The sequence below is a fragment of the Rhinatrema bivittatum genome, chromosome 13, assembly GCF_901001135.1.
Source record: "Rhinatrema bivittatum chromosome 13, aRhiBiv1.1, whole genome shotgun sequence".
Taxonomy (NCBI): Eukaryota; Metazoa; Chordata; class Amphibia; order Gymnophiona; family Rhinatrematidae; genus Rhinatrema; species Rhinatrema bivittatum.
Window position 1 is genome coordinate 37,623,592 of NC_042627.1, and position 23,920 is coordinate 37,647,511.

The 23,920-nt window shown below is 45.5% G+C and overlaps 1 protein-coding gene across 3 annotated transcripts in view; it reads right to left on the reverse strand.

The window, feature by feature from the left end:
- The window catches only part of TJP1 (tight junction protein 1), a 486,574-nt gene that overhangs the window by 326,033 nt on the left and 136,621 nt on the right, over window positions 1-23,920 (reverse strand). For all 3 annotated transcript variants that reach the window (XM_029575150.1, XM_029575149.1, XM_029575148.1), the window contains exon 5: window positions 8,417-8,693. In XM_029575150.1, the coding sequence (XP_029431010.1) occupies window positions 8,417-8,693 (277 nt within the window). The remainder of the gene's footprint in view (window positions 1-8,416; window positions 8,694-23,920) is intronic.

Below are 23,920 nucleotides of genomic sequence, written 5' to 3' on the forward strand. Positions count from 1 at the left end.
GGGGTAACCAATTAACTATGAAAATAAAGTTACAATGAACAGGGGGTTTACAGAGTGGGAGAGTAGAGAGCAAAAGCATACGATTAACAATAAATTATAAAATAACTAAGTTTAACATAACGAAGTTTAACATAGGAACGAATGTAGCAATCTTAGACAATAGATTAATCTTTAGGTCTATAAAGCTGCAGGCACGAATGAGGGAGGAGGAGGGGGGGGATCTGTGAGAATGGAGTGCATAGCTGTGTTGTTGGTAGGGTGTCCATTAAGGGAAGGCTTGGGTGAACAGCCACGTTTTTAGCTTCTTTCTGAAAGAAAACGGGCATTGTTCCTGTCAAAGTTCCGGGGGAAGAAGATTCCAATGATACGGTCCGGCCGTGGACAAGGTTCGTTTCTGGATGGAAGTGTGACTTGTGGATTTGTTAGGGGGGGCATGGAGCGTTCCTTTGTAAGCTGATCTGATCGGTCTTGTGGACACATGAAGTTCGAGAGGTATTTTGAGTTGAAGAGTAGATCGGTGATATATGTTTTTGTGGATGATGGATAAGGTCTTGAACATTATTCTGTGGTTGATAGGTAGCCAATGTAGGTTTTTTAGGATTGGTGTGATGTGGTCCTTGCGCCGAGAGTTAGTAAGGATCCTTGCTGTGGCATTTTGAAGCATCTGTAGTGGTTTCGTTGAGGTGGCTGGAAGGCCAAGGAGGAGTGCGTTACAGTAGTCTATTCTTTGAAAACAGTATGGCTTGTAGTACTGACCGGTAGTCTTGAAAGTGAAGGAGAGGTTTTATTTGTTTCAGAACGTGAAGCTTATGGAAGCATTCCTTGGTGGTGGTATTAATGAATTTTTTGAGGTTCATACTGGTGTCAAGCATGGCTCCTAGGTCTCTCACATGGTTTACAAATGGTGAGAGATGGAGAGTAAGGGGGTTGTTGACCTTAGGAGAGATGAATAGAAGTTCTGTTTTAGAGGTGTTAAGAACAAGATTGAGACTTGAGAGTAGACTATTGATGGAGCTGAGGCAGTTGTTCCAGAAGTGTAGGGAGCTAAAGGTGGGATCCGTGACAGGGATTAAGATCTGTACATCATCCGCATATACAAAATGAGTTAGGTTGAGGCTCTCTAGATGCTGGCATAGGGGTAACAGATAAATATTAAACAGTGTGGAAAATAGCGAGGATCCTTGTGGGACGCCATGGTTGGAGTGTATGGGTTGGGATTCTTTATCATTTATTCTCACCTTGTATTTCCTATTATTGAGGAAGGATTCGAACCAGTTGAGCGCCAAGCCTGTGATGCCGATTTCCATTAGGCGGTTGATGAGAATTGCGTGGCTTAAGAACATAAGAAAATGCCATACTGGGTCAGACCAAGGGTCCATCAAACCCAGCATCCCGTTTCCAACAGTGGCCAATCCAGGCCATAAGAACCTGGCAATTACCCAAAAACTAAGTCTATTCCATGTTACCATTGCTAATGGCAGTGGCTATTCTCTAAGTGAACTTAATAGCAGGTAATGGACTTCTCCTCCAAGAACTTATCCAATCCTTTTTTAAACACAGCTATACTAACTGCACTAACCACATCCTCTGGCAACAAATTCCAGAGTTTAATTGTGCACTGAGTAAAAAAGAACTTTCTCCGATTAGTTTTAAATGTGCCCCATGCTAACTTCATGGAGTGCCCCCTAGTCTTTCTACTATCCGAAAAAGTAAATAACCGATTCACATCTACCCGTTCTAGACCTCTCAAGATTTTAAACACCTCTATCATATCCCCCCTCAGTCGTCTCTTCTCCAAGCTGAAAAGTCCTAACCTCTTTAGTCTTTCCTCATAGGGGAGTTGTTCCATTCCCCTTATCATTTTGGTAGCCCTTCTCTGTACCTTCTCCATCGCAATTATATCTTTTTTGAGATGCGGCGACCAGAACTGTACACAGTATTCAAGGTGCGGTCTCACCATGGAGCGATACAGAGGCATTATGACATTTTCCGTTTTATTCACCATTCCCTTTCTAATAATTCCCAACATTGTTTGCTTTTTTGACTGCCGCAGCACACTGTACCGACGATTTCAATGTGTTATCCACTATGACACCTAGATCTCTTTCTTGGGTTGTAGCACCTAATGTGGAACCCAACATTGTGTAATTATAGCATGGGTTATTTTTCCCTATATGCATCACCTTGCACTTATCCACATTAAATTTCATCTGCCATTTGGATGCCCAATTTTCCAGTCTCACAAGGTCTTCCTGCAATTTATCACAATCTGCTTGTGATTTAACTACTCTGAACAATTTTGTGTCATCTGCAAATTTATCTCACTCGTCGTATTTCTTTCCAGATCATTTATAAATATATTGAAAAGTAAGGGTCCCAATACAGATCCCTGAGGCACTCCACTGTCCACTCCTTTCCACTGAGAAAATTGCCCATTTAATCCTACTCTGTTTCCTGTCTTTTAGCCAGTTTTCAATCCACGAAAGGACATCGCCACCTATCCCATGACTTTTTACTTTTCCTAGAAGCCTCTCATGAGGAACTTTGTCAAACGCCTTCTGAAAATCCAAGTATACTATATCTACCAGTTCACCTTTATCCACATGTTTATTAACTCCTTCAAAAAAGTGAAGCAGATTTGTGAGGCAAGACTTGCCCTGGGTAAAGCCATGCTGACTTTGTTCCACCGTGTCGAATGCTGCTGAGATGTCGAGAAGGGCCAGAAGGTAGGATTGGCCTTTGTCTAGGCCCATAAGGATGTTGTCAGTTAAAGATAGTAGGAGCATTTCCATGTTTAAGTGTTTACGGAAACCGTATTGCGACGGAAAGAGAATGTTGTAGGAATCTAAGTAGTCTGTGAGTTGGTTATTGATAAGTTTTTCCATTAGTTTGGCGATAAAGGGAAGATTTGCTATGGGGCGAAAGTTTGCAGGGTTGGTTGGATCCAGATTAGGTTTCTTTAGTAAAGGTTTTAGAGAGGCAGTTTTAAGAGAGTCTGGAACATATCATTGTGTCAGGGAACAATTTATGATGTCTGCCAGTGGTTTGGTTATGGTGTTTGGGATTGTAAGCAGGAGTTTGGTGGGTATTTGATCGTATGGATGTGATGATGGCTTCATTTTCTTGATTAAAGATTCAATTTCCAGGGAAGATGTGGATTCAAATGATTCTAGAAGCGGTTTGTGTGTGGAGGGGGATGGTTTGGTGTTTGCATTATTCAGTGGTGCCAGTAGGTTGTGAATTTTCTTCTCGAAGAATAGAGCCAGTTCTGTGGATTTGTTTTGGGCTTCTTCTTCTGGGATGGTTGGTGTGACTGGTGTAGTAAAGGCTGATACATAAGAAAATAGTGTTTTTGGATGGTACATGAAGCTATGTATTCTTTTGGCATAGAAATCTCTCAGTGCGTAAAATGGTGGTCCTGTTGATGCTCATAGCAGTTTTATAATTGGCTAGAAGGGAGGGTGAGGGATCTTTGCACCATCGTTGCTCTTTGTGATGTAGGTCTTTGAGATTTTTCAGTGTTGTAGAGAACCAAGGTTTCTTATTTGAAAGAGCTGGGTTGATTTCTTTAGAAGTTAGAGGGCAGATTTTGTTAGCTACTGAGCGAGTGATGTTAAGCCATGATGTCATAGCAGTGTCGGCGTTGGTGAGATCCAGATTGGGTAGGTCCTTGGCCAGGTTTGTGCTAAGGTCATCCATTGAGCATGGTTTTCTGAACCATATTTATTTATTTATTTATTTATTTAAATGCTTTTAAAATATACCGACATTCATAGGACATATCATGCCGGTTCACAATCAACATTGTAAAGGAGGAAGAGGAAATTACAAATAACAGGGAGGGGGGAGGTGGAGCAGTGAAGGAAAAAGGAGAGGATGGGGGTCAGGTGACAGTAAGCGCAGAAGTTGCGGGAAGGAGAAAGGTAGTGAAGTGCTAGGGGAGAGAGAAATTGATAGGAACTGTGTTAAAAAAAACTGAGAATAAAAAATTAACAAATTTACAAAATCAGCAATTCCCTAGGATGCATCAACGGATTAGAAGGGGTAAGGGAATTGGAAGTGGCAGTGGAGGGGGTTTAGGTCTGATTGGAGTCAGGGTATGCTTGTAAGAAAAGCCAGGTTTTGATGCCTTTTTTGAAGTTGGGTAAGGAAGGTTCAAGGCGGAGATACGTGGGAAGAGAATTCCAGAGGGAGGGGCCGGCTATGGTAAAGGCTCTCTCTCTGGTAGTTGAGTGGTGTGCTATTTTGAGGGGTGGGATGTGTAAAGTGCCCGCCGTGGAGGCTCTGGATGGACGATTGGATGTACGGAAACGTGGTGTTTCCTTGAGCCATTCGTGGTCATTTTTGTGAAGCATGTTATGGAGTATTGTAAGAGTTTTGTATTTTATACGGAAAGGGATGGGGGCCAATGCAGTTCTTTTTAAAATGGGTTGTGATGTGTTCTCTCTTACGAGTGTCTGTGATGATTCGTGCCATGGAGTTCTGCAAGATTTGTAGTGGTTTAATTGTGGCGTAAGGCAGGCCTAGGAGAAGTGAATTGCAGTAGTCTAATTTTGATAGGATTGTGGACTGCAATACAAGGCGAAAGTCTTGAAGGTGGAGGAGGGGTTTGAGCTTTTTGAGGATGTGGAGTTTATAGAAGCCGGTTTTTAGAAGGGATTTGATGTGTGGATGAAAATTAAGGTGTTTGTCTAATACAACACCTAGGTCTCTTACAGATGGCAGGATGGGGAGGGTTGTGGGTGGGGTAGTTTTAGTAGAGGCCCTGTGAGGTAACCTCGAGTTTGTTGGAAATGAGGATGATTTCAGTTTTTGCTGTGTTAAGAGCGAGTTGGAGGCTGTCTAAGAGAGAGTTAATGGAGGCAAGACAGGATTCCCAGAAGTTTAGAGTTTCTTGTAGGGTTTTTTGCAAGGGGATGAGGATCTGTACATCATCCGCATACATACATATTGTTGATTTGGGAATGCAGGGAGTCTGTTTTCTCTTTATTGATAGTTCTGTAGTGATCAATGAGTGATCTGACCAGGGGGATGGGTGTACAGGTGGGAGGGGTATTGGGCGAGATGGGCTCATTTATGAAAATGAGGTCCAGGGTGTGGCCAGCTTTATGGGTGGGTTTATTTATAATTTGCTTGAAGCCCATGGCTTGGAGAGAGGCTAGGAGTGCTTCACAGTTGGGGGTAGGAGATGGGGAGTCAGCATGTATGTTGAAGTCCCCTAAGATGATGGCCGGGGCTTCTGTGTTGATGTGTTTGGCGACGATTTCGATGAGCGGGGAGGGGTCAGACTCTAGGAGCCCAGGTGGGGCATATATAAGACAGATTTGTAGCATGTTCGATTTGAATAGCCCAATTTCTAGTTTGGTCATTGAGATCACTGGTTGATGAGATATTCTCAATTTTTTTTTGCAGCTAGCAGTATTCCTCCTCCTCTTTTCTTTTGTCTGGGTAAGGAGAATATGTCATATACTTGTAGTGGCAATTGGTTAATTAAGGCGGTGTCTGTGTTTTTCAACCATGTTTCGGTGATTGCGCAGATAGCAGGTTGAGAGTCTAGGAGGTAGTCATTGAGGATATGTGATTTTTTTGTGAGGGACTGGGAGTTGAGAAGCGATAGGGTAATTAGAGAGAGGCCCAGGAGTTGAGTAAGGGGTGAAGTCATGATAGGGGTCAATGATCTCTTTGGGCGTTGATGATTGAGGATCATATTTTTTTGATTTATTTATCACTATAGTCCAGCGGTAAGAAACTCCAGTCCTGGAAGTAGGGCGTGCAAATATCTTCTTTTTTTTTTTTTTTTTAATTTAAAAAAAAACTTATATCCCGCATTCTCTAAAGTTCAGGGCAGGTTACATGCATATTCATTGCAGATATCCTGAAAACCATATTTGTCTGAGGCATTCCAGGACCAGAGTTGCCTATCCCTGCTATACTCCTTCCAGAGTCTATGCAAGTCTATTTTCCAATTAATCCAGTACAAATCCTAAAGCAAAAGTAATTTTTTTCTGGCCCAGAAGCTTGCTATTTGAGCTTCCAGCTCGGTTGGAACAGAATCTTATTGTGGCTACAATATCATGATACCTCACTGATCTGCCCAGCTTGTCTGTCTTGCTCTTTACCCTCACATTTCTATCCCACCCTCACATCAAATACAGACTGTGGCACCTTCCAGAATCTTGAGTACAGCCAGCAGTAGCTGCTGTTATGCAATAGCTGGGACTTCTTCCTTGGTTTGTGAAATTAATGTCACTGTTTACCTAGTCCCTCCTTGTCTGAGGAGTAGGGAATCTGGCTTAAGCAATAAACCCAGGTATTCTGCAGCAGTTCTTCTGAACCATTATGTTTACTCAAACTAAATATATATATTTTAAAACTAAACCAAAAGATGATTAAAAAAGCAGGTTTTCCTTTCCAATTTGAATGAGTATTTTTCCTCTGAAATGTATTAAAAGATGTATTGTTTTTATGAGATGTTTTGTCATAAGATGCAAACTTGTTAACAATTCCTGCAGCTTGCATTAACTTGACTGATTGAGCAAAGTCACTTCCAGTTTGCCTGCTTATTCCTTTATCTTCTCTTTCTGGAGGCTGGCAGAGCACAGCATGGAGCTGATTGTAGGAAAAAAAAATGCTCAGCTGCTGTCCTCAAGGTTAGAAAACCTACTGAATGTGTCATGGCAGAAAGAGGAAAAAAATCTCATAGCGTCTAAGAAGGGTTCACTGAATGTTATAACTTTTATCCACATCTAGGATAGGAAATAAAAAGTTACTTTCTAATCTTTCTTTGACAGCACAATCAGGGTTAATTTCAGAATTTTATGAAGAAGAAACATTTGAAATGAAAATGATCAAACACTTTGAAACCACAGAAGGCCACTCTTTATCAGACATAGGCCCCCTTAGAATTAAAAATGCTTTACTGTTCCTGACAACCTCTTTCCCCACCCATCCCTTTACTGAGCTGTAGTGGCATATGCAGACAACTTAATCCCTAGTTGAATCTGTACTATTTAAATCCAGTATAACTGTGCTGTTTCTTCACTGATCTGATGAAGATGACAGATCTGTGATTAGCTTTCAAGGGCTATGGAGTTAGTTTGATGAGCCTTATTTCTACACAAATTTTTCTTGGAAATTAAACAGATGTTTTCACTTAGGATCATGAAAACCAGGGGAATAAAAAAACTGAATATACCAATAAAACATTTCCATTTTTTAAACTATATTTTAATGTCACCTTTGCTTTAACACATTTCTCAAAAGGCTGTGTGAACAATTAACTTAAAATCACCAAGCCTACAACTCACTCCAACACAAAAATGCCACAAGCAGGCAGGTAAAATTTACTAATTAATGTAAACAAAAAAAACACAACTACTGGAACACTTTCTAAAGCAATTCTATATTTTAAAATAACCACAGTTATTACAGAATTAATTCAGAACTTAGAAATGGCTAGCATGACATTCTGCACCTCATCCTTTGGAATTTCAATTTAGTATTACAAAAGTGCTATTCTTGTTAAAACAACTTATTCTCATTTGCAAGAACACAAAAACACAATCTTAGAAGTGCTTTAGTTCAGGGGTACTCAAACTGGATCTACATGCCCCTCCAGCCAGTTGGGTTTTCAGGATATCCCACATGAACATACATGAGATTTATTTGCATTCACTACCTGCTGCAAATGCAAATTATTTCTCATGCATATTCGTTATGGTTATCCTGAAAACCTGACTGTCTAGGGGGGGGGGGGGGGGCGGTAGGACCAGTTTGAGCACACCTGCTTTAGCTGGACATTCTTAAAATTAATTTGCTGATGATCCGCATTATTGCCTTTACCAATCAATTTGTATAAATCTGAAAGACAACATGATTAAATAAAAACAGTAATATAACTGGCAATCGGGGCAAGCTAATAAACAGGCCACCAGCCAGGAAGAAAGGTACAGAGTCCATTTCCTTAGCTCTCAGTTAATTCAGAATTAGCTGTGGTTATTTTGAATGGAGGATGACTAGAAAAAGTAGTGCCTACAGGAGCACTTCTTTAAGCAGAAAACTTGGCCCTACATAGTGAATTTTCATTTTCTGCGAAGGAGGCACTGCTGCTTTAATGTTCTGTAATAAGCTCCTCCTGTTTTCTGTCACATGACTGTCCAACTAGAATACAGCTGAAAAACAGAAGTCTCCATATCTGGGTCATTGCTCTAAACATATAGGAAGGGGTGTGCCTCAAAATTGGGGGAGGGGAGAAGGGAGGGAAGACAATTATGTACCATTTTCATTATTTTCAGTTAGTGGTTACCAGAAAGCTGCAGTACATTTTACGGTAGCTCAAACTGCTCATTAAAGAATCACAAGGGGGGGAAAAAAAATCCATACTAGGAATTTCAAACAAAGTCTCTGTGGAACTCACCTTCATTCTTCCGAGATTTCACCAGTGTTACTTTGGCAGGTTTTGGAGGTTGACTTGAAGTCACAGAGCGTCTATCTGATCTTGGTGACAGACTTCTCTCCCTGCTTGCACTTCTTTCTCTTACCCAACTTTTTTCATGTCTCCTGCTAGCACCTGGGCCACCGTGTCCACCTCTCTGATCATGCCCCGTTTCTTCCTCAAAACTATCTTCTTCGTTGTCCGATACCGGTTCAGGCCGAGCAACTGGAAGCTGGACTTTCTTTTTCCTTCGTATTGTCTGCAGGCAATACACTTTATTATTTCTTTTCTAAATTAAATCCAGCTAGCCTCTCTCTAAAGTCATGACTCAGGAAACCATATCGCTTTTGTGGGGGAAAAGGGAGTTATTTTTGGGTGTTCTAAGTAAAGCATATTGGTATAACATGCAGTATATATATTATAACACATTCTTATTGACATTTCAGTTTTGTGGTTTTAAAGTAGCAGTGGACTAATAACCTTAAGGCCAAATTTTAAAAGCCCAGCGCATCAAAAACAGAGGCATATGCGTGTGGCTGGGCTGTGCGTGCGCTGAGCGCATTTTTTTAAAAAACGGCCCGGCCACACATGTATCTCCCGATACATGCGGAAGTGCCAGGCTCAGCAAAAGGGGTGGGCCATCTGGGACAGCGGCCATTAGGTCCTGTCCGGGGGAAATGCGTGCCGGCAGCCGGCCGGTGCGCAGAACTTACTTCATCTTATGAGATGAAGTAAGTTACAAAATTAAAAAAAAAAAAAAGGTAGGAAGAGGGGTTTTAGGGATTGGGGAGGAGAGGAGAGGAGAAACGGGAGGCTAAGTAGGTAGGGAGTTAGGAGGTTCCCTCCTAGTCCACTCCTTAATTGGAGCGGACTGGGAGGGAATTGGGGAAATGCTGTTCGCATTGCATATTTATTTATTTATTTAAATCAGCCCCCTAAGCACGTGCAAGTCACGACCCGCCTGTAGATGTGCGTGCTGATATAAAATCGGGCGCAGCGACGCCCACATTATAAAATCAGCGCATCCATGTATGCGTGCAGATTTTAAAATCTACCTCTGCATGTATGAGAGAGTAGGAGGACACACTACCGTGATTGTCACACATAGGATTGTTTTGAACTTAGCAAATGAACCTTTACTTCACAGGAGTGCTGTCAAAATTCTATACCCATCTTAAAAAATCCTCGTAACATGTGCCCAAAGCCATGTCAGAATGATCAAATATAATCAGACCTTTTGAGTTCCCTTAGCTCTGCAAACCTCACTGCAGACTAATTATAGCAGAGATACATAATGATTCTGCTGTGCCATTATAAATCAAAACAGAAAAACCTGCTTACTCTGTAGACAGATTTCTGAATGCTTTTTTCCCCCCAAAAAGAACAATATGCATTCATTTGCCTAGTTTCCCTAGCCCTAAATTCAAATTGTGCTGTACAAACTGTAGAACTAATACAGTAAAATATTTTGAGATCCTGTATGGAAATTACAACATACAAGAGAATACATTCCTTTAAAATAAATAATTTTGCTTGGATTTGACTGGATAGTATAAAACAACCAGGCTAAGTATTTGATGTCACCAAGAACTTCATGCCATTGAAAATAAGGGAATGCAACTAACCAAATGAATATGGCAATCAGAACTGACATTTGTGATTTAAAAGCCTATTTTCATTCAGAAGAACTTTGTGGAGTGAGGCTGCCACTCTGAGGTAGCTAGGGCCGAAGATGCTGCAGAGGCAGTGTCGACAGCCCCTACGGGGAATGAGTTTCAGTTTTCAGACAAACGAGACTCATACTGCATATAAGCGAATGCACAAGTACTAGATTATTCCTCCCCCAACATCATGCCCTTTCATAAAATGATAGTGACCAAAGATTAGGGCAGCTTGGAAGCTCTAACATGGATAAAGTGAAGCAACACACACATTTAAAAAAAAAAAGAATGCCTTCTAAAAAATTAAATGCGATCCTCACTACCTTTTCTTCAGTTCTTTCATACAGAATATACATTAATATATTTTGTGCAACACTAAGTTTTAAACCATAACTGATGTACTACACTCATTTTTAGTAATATGATGGGTCTTCATTTTTATTTTTCCCAGGAATTTATCAGTGTTTATTACAACACCCCCCACAACGATTAAAATCTGCAGGAAAATAAAAACATTTTTCTGGGTAAATCAGACTATTTTGGTAGAAGAGAGAAAGCTAGCGCTAGAGAAAGCCAGCAATAGAAAGATAGAAATTGTTGCTGGCATAAACTCATCAACATCTGGGCAAATCTATTATATTCATGAACACACTGATTAGAAATGAATCAGATTGTAAAAGATTTTTTGTATTTTAGTAAAAATGTTATCTTGAGAGATTTTAAAAGATTTTGTGAACAATCTATACAGAAAAGGGGTGATCAAGTTTTTATTCTAGAGTATATAGCAGAGTTGCTTACCTGAAACAGGTGTTCTAAGACAGCAGGATGTTAGTCCTCACAGATGGGAGACATCAGATGGAGCTGGCACAAAAAACGTTTGTCAAAGTTTCTAGAACTTTGACTGGCACACTGAACATGCCACTATCCGCATGTCCACACAGGGTCCCCTTTCAGTCTCTTAACAGAGTTCAAGAGCAAAAAAATAAAACAAAACCTAGGTGGGTTTCCTGAAGACTAACATCCTGCTGTCCCAGGAGAACACTTGTTACAGGTAAGCAACTCTGCTTTCTTCTAGGACAAGCAGGATGGTGGTCCTCACAAATGGATGAATACCAAGCTACAGGCTGCTGCTGGCAACAAATATGACCAAATAGCATCGAACCGGGGTAACAATGGGCACAAAAATAACTGCGGTGATGTTGGGAAGATAGGGAGGTAGCCTAATCCCAAACCATGAGCCTCAGGTAGGGAGAGTTGTGTTCAAGCCTGGAAGAGATTGCAAAGGACAGACTGGCCGAAGCTACTGTCTTGTCAACCATCCTTGTCCAAGCAGTAGTAGGCAGCGAACCTATGTAGAGAACTCCACGTCACAGACCTGCAGATATCTGTAACAGGAACAGCCTGTAAGTGGGCTACTGACACCGTCATAGCCCTCACAGAGTGAGCTTTGACCTGGCCTCCCAGGTCAAGGAGACAGAATCTGCTAGCCAACTGGACAGGGTTTGTTTGCCAACCGGAACTCCTAACCTATTCATATCGAAAGATATGAAGAGCTGAGTGGATTGCCTGTGGCCTGCTGTGTGTTCTAAATAGAAGGCTATGGCCCTCTTACAATCCAACATGTGCAGAGCCCGTTCGCCGTGGCATGAATGGGACCTGAGAAAAAAGGTGGGTAGAACAATAGACTGATGGTAAGCGCTGACCACGCTCAAGTGAACCCTGGCTGAGGTGGTTTTAAGCCCAGGCTCGGAGAGGTGCCACAAATAGTCCGACAACCTCTGAGTGGGGCAGGTGAATGGATCTACGTGATGACCCTCACACCAGACTGAAATCTCCTCAACTTCAGTCGATAAGATTTCCTGGTTGAAGGCTTCTTGGATGCTACCAGCACTGAAGACATGTCGGATAAGTTGAGGGGCTGTAGGACTAGGTGCTCAACATCCAGGCTGTTAGCTAATGCTTGGATGGCGCAATCTGCCCCAATCCTACATTATCAGATCAGGCGCTGTCCCCAGACTGATAGGTTCTCTGATTGACAGGTACTGAAGGAGTGGGAACCAAACTTGTCTGGGCCAGTACAAGGACACGAGAATCATGGTCCCCCAATCCTACTGTAGCCTTCAGGACAGTCTTCATGATCAGCGGAAGAGGAGAATATGCTGGGCAAAGGCATCAGAGGCTGGAATTCCGTTCGTCCTGAATAGAGAGCAAAGGTTGCTCACCTTGCAGTTGCACGGTGAGGCAAAAAGATACACATCCGGAATTCTCCACTGGTTGACAATCCGGGCTGCCACTGCCAGATTCAGTGACCATTCATGTACTGAAATGTATGGCTCAAGCAGGCCACCACCATGTTCATTGCTCTGGCTAGATACATTGTCACAGGGCATGTCCCTGAGAGCAGAACCCAGAACCAAGTCTGTACTGCCTCCTGACAGAGGAACAATCCCATGCCTCCCTGTTGATGTATATCACTACCTGACTGTCTGTCTGAATCAGGACTACCTTGTAGGACAAGCGATCTCGAAACACCCAAACAGCATAATGAATCATCCAAAGCTCCAGGAAGTTTTATCTGGCATAGAGATTCCTGAGCCGTCCACTGACCCTGCGTGTGCAGCTTCTCCACATGGGCCCCCAAACCATGGGGTGAGGCATCGGTGGTAAGTGTTACCCGAGGCAGGGCAGCCTGAAAAGGGACTCCCTGCTCTAGATTGAAAAGATTCACTCACCAGGACGGGGAGACCCATAGAGGTGGCGTGATAAAGACAAGTGCCTTGAGGTCCTGGGATGCCTGTTGCCATTGGGACCATAGTGTTCACTGCGCATGCAGAGGCAAGTAAACAGAGTGACATGGACAGAAATGGACATGGGGCAGAAACACCTTGGCCTGAATCGTGTCTAGTCTGGCTCTTATGAAGTCCAGGTGGGGCGACGGCCAGAGGTGGGACTTATTTTTTATTTATTTATTTATTTTAGTTTTTTCTATACCGGCATTCGTGAGAGTATCACATCATGCCGGTTTACAATAAACAGTGGGGTGATAAATGGAACAGTGAACGAAATAAATAGGTGCTAAACATAAAATAGTTACAGTTACAATAAAACAGGGAAGCGTACAACTAGGGGCAAGAAGAGAAATGATAGGAACTTTAACATAGTATATTAACCTGAAGTATGACTTGGGGCAATTGATGACAAACCCCAGAGTTCGCAGCACTCACATGGTCAGACTTAAAGAGAGTGCAGCGATCCCTTTTGGGAGTCGCTTTTGATCAGCTAGTCATCCAACAACAAAGCAAAGATACTTCCTATGACTTGGGAATATCACAATGTGGGCATAGGCGTCCTTCAGGTCGAGAGGGCACAGCCAGTCTCCTCTTCTGAGTGGGATTAGGGTGCCCAGAGAGACCATTTTGAACTTTTCCCTCTGAAGGAATTTGTTCAAGGCTCTGAGGTCGAAAATGGGGAGTAGGCCCCCAGTTCTCTTTGGTATCAGGAAGATACCTCAAATAGAAACCTCAGCCCTGCTGGCGGTGGGGAGTCTACCGCTTTGGCCATTAGAAAGGCAGAGAGCTCCGTCAAAAGTATTTCCTGCGGAGCGAACGAACCCCATGACTGATATGGGGGAAGGTCCGTAGGGATGTCCCTGAAATTCAGCAGATACCCCACCGGTCTGACATGAGTGGCTAGTGGTGGGCGAAGCGAAGTAGCCTCACTCCAACTGGAGGACAGGATGCCAGGGGTATGGCAGGCTGACTCACATTCCCTCTCCCCCAGTCAAAACCCCGTGGTGGGGCTTTGCTTGCGGGCTGGCTGAGGCCTGGGGTCCATTGCTGGCAAGAACAAACCCTGGAACCAGTACGGGGAGTACGAGTCCTGGAGGCAGGAGAGTAATACTTCTTGACAGTAGAAAGATTTCCTCAAACGTTGTCACAAGGACTTCCTGACTGAGGATGGCGGATTGGAAGCATTAGCCAATAGCTGTTGAAGGGTCTTCATGGTTGTTGGTCCTTCAATTGGGCTACTGCATCCCTGACATTGTCCCCAAAGATATTCTAGCCCATGCAAGGCAAATCAGATAGCTTCTCCTAGATCTCTAGCCGAAGGTTCGAGGCGTGAAGCCAGGACATCCTGCAGGCGCCAATGCCCACTGCAGCTTCCCTAGCTTCTGTCTCGAAATCATCATAGGTGGACCTAACCTCTTGCGCTTCCACTTCAAGATCCTGCTGTACCACCACTGAGAATGCCTCTTGCTGCTGCTGTGGCAGGTGTTCTGAGAGCTCCTGGACCTGCTTCCACAGGTTCTGTTTGTACTGGGTCACGTGCAATTGATAGGAGGCAATGCGGGCAAAGAGCATACCTTTCTACCTAGAGCATCCAGCACCCAGTGATCCCGGCCTGGAGGGGCGGAGACATGGGTACGGGAGCGCTTAGGTTTTTTTTTGAAGGTGGACTCTACCACAACCGATTGGTGAGGGAGGTGATGCCTCTCAAATCCCAAAGCCTGTTGGACCAAATAGATGGCCATCTACCTTCCTGTTTACCAGAGGAACTGATACCTGAGGAACTGATACATCTGTGCCATCACAGAGACCTGGTTAAAATCCTCAGACACAGTCCTAATAAATCAATTGCCTACACAAACATATGATGTCTTCTCCTTACCCAGAAAGAAAAAGAAAGGAGGAGGTCTCCTTATAGCTGCAAAAAAACTTTTTAACCTCAAGCAACAACCTATCTATACTATACCCAAACTTGAGGTAGGCTTATTCAAATCGAAGTCACTTCAAATCCTACTCACCTACGCGCCTCCTGGACTTTTAGATCAAGATGCCTCTCCCATGATAGAGGTTATAGCCAAATACCTAAAACTAGACTCTCCTGCCATAATCATTGGAGATTTTAACCTCCACATTGATGCTAGTCCTCGATCAACCAACTGTGATGCTTTCCTATCAGCACTTTCGGACATGGGCTTCAAACAGCACATTAACCAACCAACACATAAAGCGGGTCACACTCTTGATCTTATCTTCACAAATTCTAATCTTTCCCCACTCTCACCCCCCTTATGCCTACCAGTCCCATGGTCAGATCATTTTATGATCAACTCCACCTTCAGGTCATTGACAGGATTGACCACACCTCATCAGCCTACAACTCTATACTACAGGAAAACTTGTTCTTCAGAAGATCTTGGCAAATCCCTGATCAGAAATCTCCCAAACTTGGATCTTTCAAATCCCAATTCAGCTATCACCTCATGGCAAAACATCACTGAAATGATAGCTAACGAACTATGCCCAATGTCAAAAAAAAATTATAAACCCCTCCCATAAAAATAAGCAACCGTGGTTCTCTAACGAACTCCGCACTCAGAAGCAAAATCTAAGACGGAAAGAAAAAGAATGGAGGAAGAACTCTAATCCCCTCACTCTTTCCATATACAAAACTACTCTCCACCAGTACAGATCAGCAATACTTCGAACAAAAAGAGATTTCTATGCTCACCGCATCCACGATATGCTGAATGATGCGAGGGCCCTCTTCTCCTATGTTTCGGAACTGACCAAAACAGCTCTTCCTAACATCCCTGACGATACAGCTCAATCAAAGGCCAATGACCTGGCCTTATTCTTTCAAAATAAAATCACCAATACCCTGGCCAGATTACCTGTCAACACAAATCCTACTCTTCCGGACACAGTTCTCCTACCAAAGTCAGACATAAGATTGGATTCCTTTGATTCAACCCATACCTTAGAGGTAGAATCGCTGATAAAAAGAATGAAACCTTCGACCCACCCACTGGACCAAATACCCTCCAAGTTACTGATCCTCATCCCAGAATACATATCCAAATATCTAGCTGATATCATCAATTGTTCCTTTACACAAGGAACATTCCCGGACGCACTCAAATTGGCCACGCTCAAACCCATACTCAAAAAATCCAACCTGGACCCGGAAGACCTCAACAATTACCGTCCCATATCAAATCTCCCATTTGTATCTAAGATCATGGAGAAAATTGTAAATAAGCAACTTTCAAATTACCTAGAAGACCACAATATACTTCACACGTCACAATATGGTTTCCGAAAAGAACACAATACGGAAACCCTCCTCACCTCCCTCCTGGATCAACTATATATTGGTTTTGATAAAGGACAGTCATTTCTCTTAGCCCTCCTCGACATCTCTGCGGCTTTTGATACGGTAAATCACAACATCCTCCTAAACCGACTCTCAGACATAGGAATTACAGGCTCAGCCCTCAGATGGTTCGAATCTTTCCTCAGTAATAGAGGCTATAATGTAAAAATTAAAAACATGGAATCACCTCATACTAATGCTCCTTTTGGCGTCCCCCAGGGCTCCTCCCTATCACCCACCCTGTTTAATATCTACATTCTCCCCCTCTGCCACCTACTTTCAAACCTCAAACTCAAATTTTATATTTACGCAGATGACCTTCAAATTTTAATCCCTATATCCAAATCATTGGACTCAACACTCAAGTTATGGAACGCTCATCTACAAACTATAAACCACTACTTATCCAGCCTCAACCTTGTGCTCAACACTTCTAAAACCGAACTCTTACTAATTACTCCAGAAGGTAGTCCCATACTTCTCCAATCACAAAATATTCCACATATATCACACGCCAGAGATCTTGGAGTCCTAATCGACAGTCACCTTAACCTAAAGCATTTTATAAAACACACTACTAAGGAGTGCTTTTACAAGTTACAAGTACTCAAAAAACTCAAACCGCTCCTATTCCACTACGATTTCAGATCCGTCCTCCAAGCCATTCTGTTCTCTAAGATCGATTATTGCAACTCCATCCTGCATGGTCTTCCAGCCTCTACCATTAAACCGCTCCAGCTGCTACAAAATGCAGCGGCAAGGATTTTGACAAATACCAATCGGAGAGAGCATATTTCTCCTATTCTAAAAGATCTCCACTGGCTCCCAGTAAACTTCCGGATCCTCCATAAATCTCTCACAATCATTCATAAAAATATCCACCATCAAACCCCGCTTGATCTGTCTCATCCTCTCAGACTGCACTCGACAGCCAGGCCTTTAAGGGATGCTTACAAGGGATCTTTACACGTTCCTACAATCAAATTAGTGCACCACGCAAACATCAGAGACAGGTCACTCTCTACAGCAGGCCCTTCCATGTGGAACGCCATGCCTCCGGACCTCAGACTGGAGACTTGTCTAACAACTTTTAAAAAGAAACTAAAGACATGGCTGTTCAGCCAAGCCTTCCCCACCACAAACTCCATTGCCTGATCTAGAATTGTTCACCACACATCTCTGTAAACAAAACTTTTCCAAATTTTTCATGCCTAATATCCATTAAAGAGAGGTTGGCTCCTAGCCCCCTCCACTGTATATAGTATTTATTCTATTTTATTGCACTTTATATATTTATTGCTCCGTTCACCCCTTCTTTATTTTCCTACTCAAGTTAAGGCTTCCTTGTTATAATGTAACTGTATGCTCTGTATCTCTTGTTGATTGGTTAATTGTATATTCTACTTAGTTCATTGTAAACCGAATTGATTTGATTTGTATCAAGAAATTCGGTATATAAAAGCCTTAATAAATAAATAAATAAATAAAAAAATACCGGATGTTCCCAAATCCTTAGAAGTTCCTTAAAAATATCGTGGGCTAGGACAGCCACTATCTCCTTTAGGGCATCGACAACTGGAGAACTTACAGCATCTTATGTCTAGCATTCTCCTCTGTGAGGAGCTAGAAGGGGATGGCTTCAGCCATGGCCCGGACGAAACCAGAAAGGGAGAGATCCTCTCGGGGAGACTTACGCCTTTCATCTGGCAGTGAAGGTTCCAATAGAAGATCACCGGAGTCCTCAGAAGACGACTAAGGTACCAGAGGTATTGGTGGGGAATGCTTGGGACTCCCAGGTCTGTCAGAAGATAAGGCCTCTTCACCACGGGGTTGGTTTGGTGGCGGCACAGCAATTGCCATTGCCACACCGGTTCTGGAGCTGTGTGCCAACTGTGCTTGTGGTACACTTCTTGCGATGCTTGGCCCGGTATTTCCCCGGCGCTAAGGAAACTGAAGATCCCAATGTTTTCAAGAGAGTCAACATCAGAGATGACCTATCGCCAGCCCCTCTCTCCCTGGACGAGCCTGCCAGGGGTGAAGATAAAGACAAGGTATCAAGCAGTTCACTGCAGCCCCTGGGCGTCAACATATCTGATGCTGGCATAGACTTTTTGGAACCAAAAAGTTTCTCCATCTTATCCAGTTGAGCATGATGGCCCTTGCGGGTCATCTGATCGCACAGCTGACACCCTCAGACGTCGTGCGATGTCCCCAGGCAGAGGATGCAAACCTCATGCGGATCAGTAATAGACATGGTCCATGAGCAATGCCATGAAAAACAATCAGTGAGCAGTCAATGGCCAGTGGCCATAGAGGAATCGACCACAAAGAAGGTGAAAAATAAACATACCATACCATTGAAGGAACACAGACTGGAGAAAGGGGGACCTGACATGGGAAAAATTTGAAGAATTTGAGAAAAAGCTCACAATAAGAGTAGAGCTCCAACTGTGAGGCAACTGACACCATGGAAAAATAAAAGACTGAAAGGGGACCCTGCGTGGATGCTCAGATAGTGGCATGCTGGGCATGCTTAGTGTGCCAGTAAAGTTCTAAAAACTTTGACAAAAGTTTTCCATGCCAGGCTACTTTTGATGTAACCCATCTGTGAGGATTACCATCCTGCTTGTCCTAGGAGAAATATATATATTATATATACATACATACACATGTTTTTATTTATGCAAATCTAGTGAATACTCATACTAAAATATTTGAGTGATAATGTTGAGATTACTACCTGATAATCTCCTTTTCCTTAGTGTAGACAGATGGACTCAGAACGAATGGGATAGTATCCGTGTGCTAGCAGTTGGAGACGGATCCGACGTCAGCACGGGGTATAAATATCCCCACAGGAAGCGTAGCAACTCAGTAATCTTCCTTGCAAAAGCTGTTATGGATGTGTGTACTGACACTCAGTGAAAAGTGAAACAGGATTCCCCTGACCGATTGATAGTAGCTGGAGACCACCAGCATTCACAACTGGAAGGAGTTGACACCTGGGAGAGTGTACGCTCTTATGGAAATAGATGACATGGCTTACCTTGAATCGGTGAAACCCATGTACACAGGCAGCTGGGCGGGATGCTGAGTCCATCTGTCTACACTAAGGAAAAGGAGATCATCAGGTAGTAATCTCAACATTTCCTGGCGTGTAGCCAGATGGACTCAGAACGAATGGGATGTGCAAAAGCTTTACTCCCAGCCTGGGCGGGAGGCTGCCTGCGGACCATGTAGTACCGCTCTTGCAAATGCTGAGTCCTCCCTAGCCTGGACAAGGTATGGAGGGAGGACCATGTCGCCGCTTTACATATTTCTGCAGGCGACAGCATCCTGGATTCCGCCCAGGATGCCGCTTGTGCTCTGGTAGAATGAGCTTTGACCTGTAGAGGCGGAGACTTCCCAGCCTCTACGTAAGCTGCTCTGATAACTTCTTTAATCCAGCGGGCGATGGTGGGCTGCGAGGCCACTTCACCTTGCTTCCTCCCGCTGTGCAGGACGAACAGACGGTCTGTCTTTCGTAGTTCTGGTGTCACTTCCAGATATCTGGGCAGCAATCTGCCAATGACGAGATGGCGTAATAAACGCCCTTCTTCAGATTTCTTCAAACTCGCCATGGTAGGCAAGGATATGGTTTGGTTAAGATGAAACTGTGAAACCACTTTAGGTAGAAAGGAGGGAACCGTACGAAGATGGATAGCCTCAGGAGTGATTCTGAAAAAGGGATCACGGCAGGACAGAGCTTGTAGCTCAGAGATGCGGCGTGCCGAACATACCGCCAATAGGAACACCATCTTCAAGGTTACAGAATGGAGAGACAGGCCCCGAAGGGGTCTGAAGGTGGATCCCGCGAGGAAATCCAAAACAAGGTTAAGGTTCCATAAGTGCACAGGCCACTTTAGTGGCGGACGAATATGCTTGACTCCTTGCAGGAAGCGAGAAACATCTGGGTGCTTGGCGATGGTCTTGCCATCCCTCCTGGGGCCATAGCAAGACAGCGCAGACACCTGAACCTTGATGGAGCTGAGGGAGAGACCCTTCTGAAGTCCATCCTGCAGGAAATCCAACACAACAGGGATTGTGGTCGAATGTGGATTGGTGCCATGAGTGTCGCACCATGCTTCAAATATTCTCCAGATCCTTACATAGGTGAGGGATGTGGAAAACTTGCGAGCTCGGAGGAGTGTATCACGGGCTCAGAGTAACCTCTTTTCTTCAGTCTAGCCCTCTCAATGGCCAGACCTTAAGAGAGAATTGAGCTGGATCCTCGTGGAGGATGGGGCCTAGACGTAGAAGGTCCCGGAGAGGAGGCAGGGGAAGAGGTCCCCTGCCAGTAGTCTTCTCATGTCTGCATACCAGGGTCTTCTTGGCCAGTCTGGTGCCACTAGAAGAACTAGGCCCCAGTGTTTCTGAATCTTGTGGTTGACGGCACCCAGCAGAGGCCACTGAGGAAAGGCGTATAGCAGAGTCCCTGGAGGCCACGGCTGGACCAGGGCATCGATTCCGTGTGAGAACGGGTCGCGCTTGCAGCTGAAGTATCTGGGCACTTGAGCATTGGACTTGTCCGCCAGTAAATCCACGTCCGGAATCCCCCAGTGATCCACAATCATCTGGAAGGCTGTGGGTGACAGCTGCCACTCTCCCGGATTTAGGCTTTCTCTGCTGAGGAAGTCTGCTGTGGTATTGTCCTTCCCGGCAATGTGGACGGTGGAGATGTCCTGAAGATTCGCCTCTGCCCAAGCCATCAGTGGGGCGATCTCCAGAGATACCTATCGGCTTCTGGTTCCGCCCTGACGGTTGATGTATGCCACCGTGGTGGCGTTGGACATCACTGACTGCTCTGTTCTTCAGTTTGTGAGCAAATCGAAGGTATGCCAATCGGACTGCCCGAGCCTCTAGACGGTTGATGTTCCATGCTGACTCTTCTCCGCACCACCGCCCTTGTGCGGTGAGTCCTTCGCAGTGTGCTCCCCAGCCACTCAGGCTGGCATCTGTGGTGAGCAGAGTCCACGTGGGAGAGGACATCCTCGACCCCTTGCTCATGTGGTCGGACTGCAGCCACCACTGTAACTGTGTCCGGACTCTGGCAGGCAGAGGTAGGTGCGTGGAATAGTTCCGTAGACGAGGGCTCCAGCGAGAGAGCAGGGAGTGTTGTAGAGGTCTCATATGGGCCCTTGCCCAAGGTACCACTTCCAGGGTGGATCCCAGGAGACCAAGAACCTGCAGATAATCCCAAGCTATGGGCCGACTGGCTCCCATCAAGTACTGGATACGCGTCTGAAGTTTCAATCTTCTCTTGGCAGTGAGACTGACTGTGTCTGCCTGCGTGTCGAACTGTACTCCCAGGTATTTCAGTGACTGGGAAGGCTGTAGGCAACTCTTGCTGAGGTTGATTACCCAGCCCAAGCTTTCCAGAAGGGCGATCACTCTGTCGGTTGTCCGATGACTCTCCTCTCGTGATTTCGCCCTGATCAACCAATCGTCTAGGTAGGGATGGACCAGAATTCCTTCCTGCCTGAGGGCCGCTGCTACCTCGACAACCACCTTGGTGAAGGTCCGCGGTGACGTGGCCAATCCAAAGGGCAAAGCCCGAAACTGGAAGTGGCGTCCTAGAACCTTGAAACGTAGGTAGAGCTGAAGATCTGGATGGATCGGGATATGTAGGTAGGCTTCTGACAGGTCTAATGCCGTGAGGAACTCTCCTGGCTGTACTGCGGTCTTGACGGAACGCAGAGATTCCATGCGAAACCTCGGGACCCTTAAGTATCGATTGACCGACTTGAGGTCCAGTACGGGCCGAAAGGTGCCCCCTTTCATGGGTACCATGAAATAAATGGAATAGTGTCCAGAATTCACTTCCCAGGCAGGTACTGGGATGATGGCTTTCAAGGACAGGAGCCTCGCCAGGGTAGCTTCCAATGCTGCTTTCTTGTGTGTGGGACAGGAAGATTCCACAAATTTGTCCGGAGGGAGATGATGAAAATCCAGATAATACCCCTCTCGGATGAAGGCGAGGACCCACTGGTCTGACGTAATCTCAACCCATCTGGGGTAGAAGAGGGTTAACCTGCCCCCTATGGCTCCGTCCCCCAGATGGATCGGCGGACTCTCATTGTGAGGCGCGGCCGGGGCCGGAGCCGGAGCCCAGGCCCGCTCCCCTCTTGCGCTGCTTGGTCCGGAAGAACTGGTTCCTGGCCCGAGGACGAGGTGCCTGGTAGCGACTCCTGTAGGGAATGAAGCGCTGAGAGCTTCTACCCCTGGAGGCCCTCGGAAAGGTGCGCCGATTCCTTCTGACCCGGTCTTCCGGCAGTCGAGGTACTGGAGAAGCGCCCCATGTGCTGGCCAGTTTATCAAGGTCACTGCCAAACAAGAAAGAGCCCTTAAAGGGCAACCTGGTGAGGCGTGTCTTTGAAGGCCCATCGGCTGACCATTTCCGGATCCAGAGCTGCCTCCTGGCAGCTTTGGAGGAGGAGATCCCCTTGGCTGTTGTTCGGACTAGGTCTGATGCAGCATCCGTGAGGAACGAGAGAGCGGACTCCATGTCTGCTGCTGGAGCGTTGTTCCTGACTTGTGACAAACAGGCACACGTCACCACTGTGCAGCAGGTCGCGATCCGCAAAGACAAAGCTGCCACCTCAAAAGACTGTTTCAGAATGGTGTCCAGTCGCCGGTCATGAGGCTCCTTGAGGGCCGCCCCCCCCCCCCCTTCCACTGGAATGGTAGTGCGCTTGACCACAGCGCTAATCAAGGTGTCCACCTGAGGGCACGCCAGCAGCTCCTGGATAGCCGGCGCCAGTGGGTACATGCCCGTCAGGGCCCGACCCCCTTTGAATGCGGTCGCCGGCGCAGCCCATTCTAAATCTATCAACTGCTGTGCTGCTTGAAAGAATGGAAAATGGCGGGCTGTAGGACGAAGCCCTTCCAGCAGGGGGTTCTGCGCAGAGGGTACTGTAGCGCTGGGACCTGTAATATCCAACTCTGCCAGGCACTGAGACACCAGGTCGGAGAGATCCTCCTTAGGGAAGAACCGCCTCATGGTTCTATATGGCTCAATCCCTGGGGGAAGGTCCCTCTCGTCTGGGAGTTCGGACTCGTCCGGTGAAACCTCCTGGTCTGACTGATCTGAACTGTCCAGCGGCGGGAGGTCCCATTCGCGATAAGGGCGTGAGGGTCCAGGAACAGGATCCACAGGAGCCGCCACCGCAGCAGCAGCCGCAGCTACCGCAGGAACCGCACAAACAGCCGGAACAACCGGAACAGGCACCGCAGGGCCTGGACGGGAAGCTGTTTGCATCTGTACAAAGGCATGAATCCCCTTAAAGAGATCCACCCAGGAAATGGAAACAGCCTCTAATCGCCGGGGTACAAGATCCCCCGGGATTCCCGATTGGTCGAGACTGACCGCTAAATCCGGGGTAGCCCCTGGGGAACTGTCAACAAATCATGGCTGAGACTGGTCCTGGCCCGAGGGTCCCACGGCCTCCTCACATTGGGCACATAGGGAATCTGGCTCTTCACTGTGCGTGGCCCGAAGCTGGCATGCAGAGCAGAGGCCGAGGCCTTTAATGCTGGAAGCAGGAGGAGCCCCCGCTGAAGACACTGAGGCGTTCTGTTCCATTGAAAAGTATGCGCTGAATGAAAAGCGTGAACAATATGCGCTGAG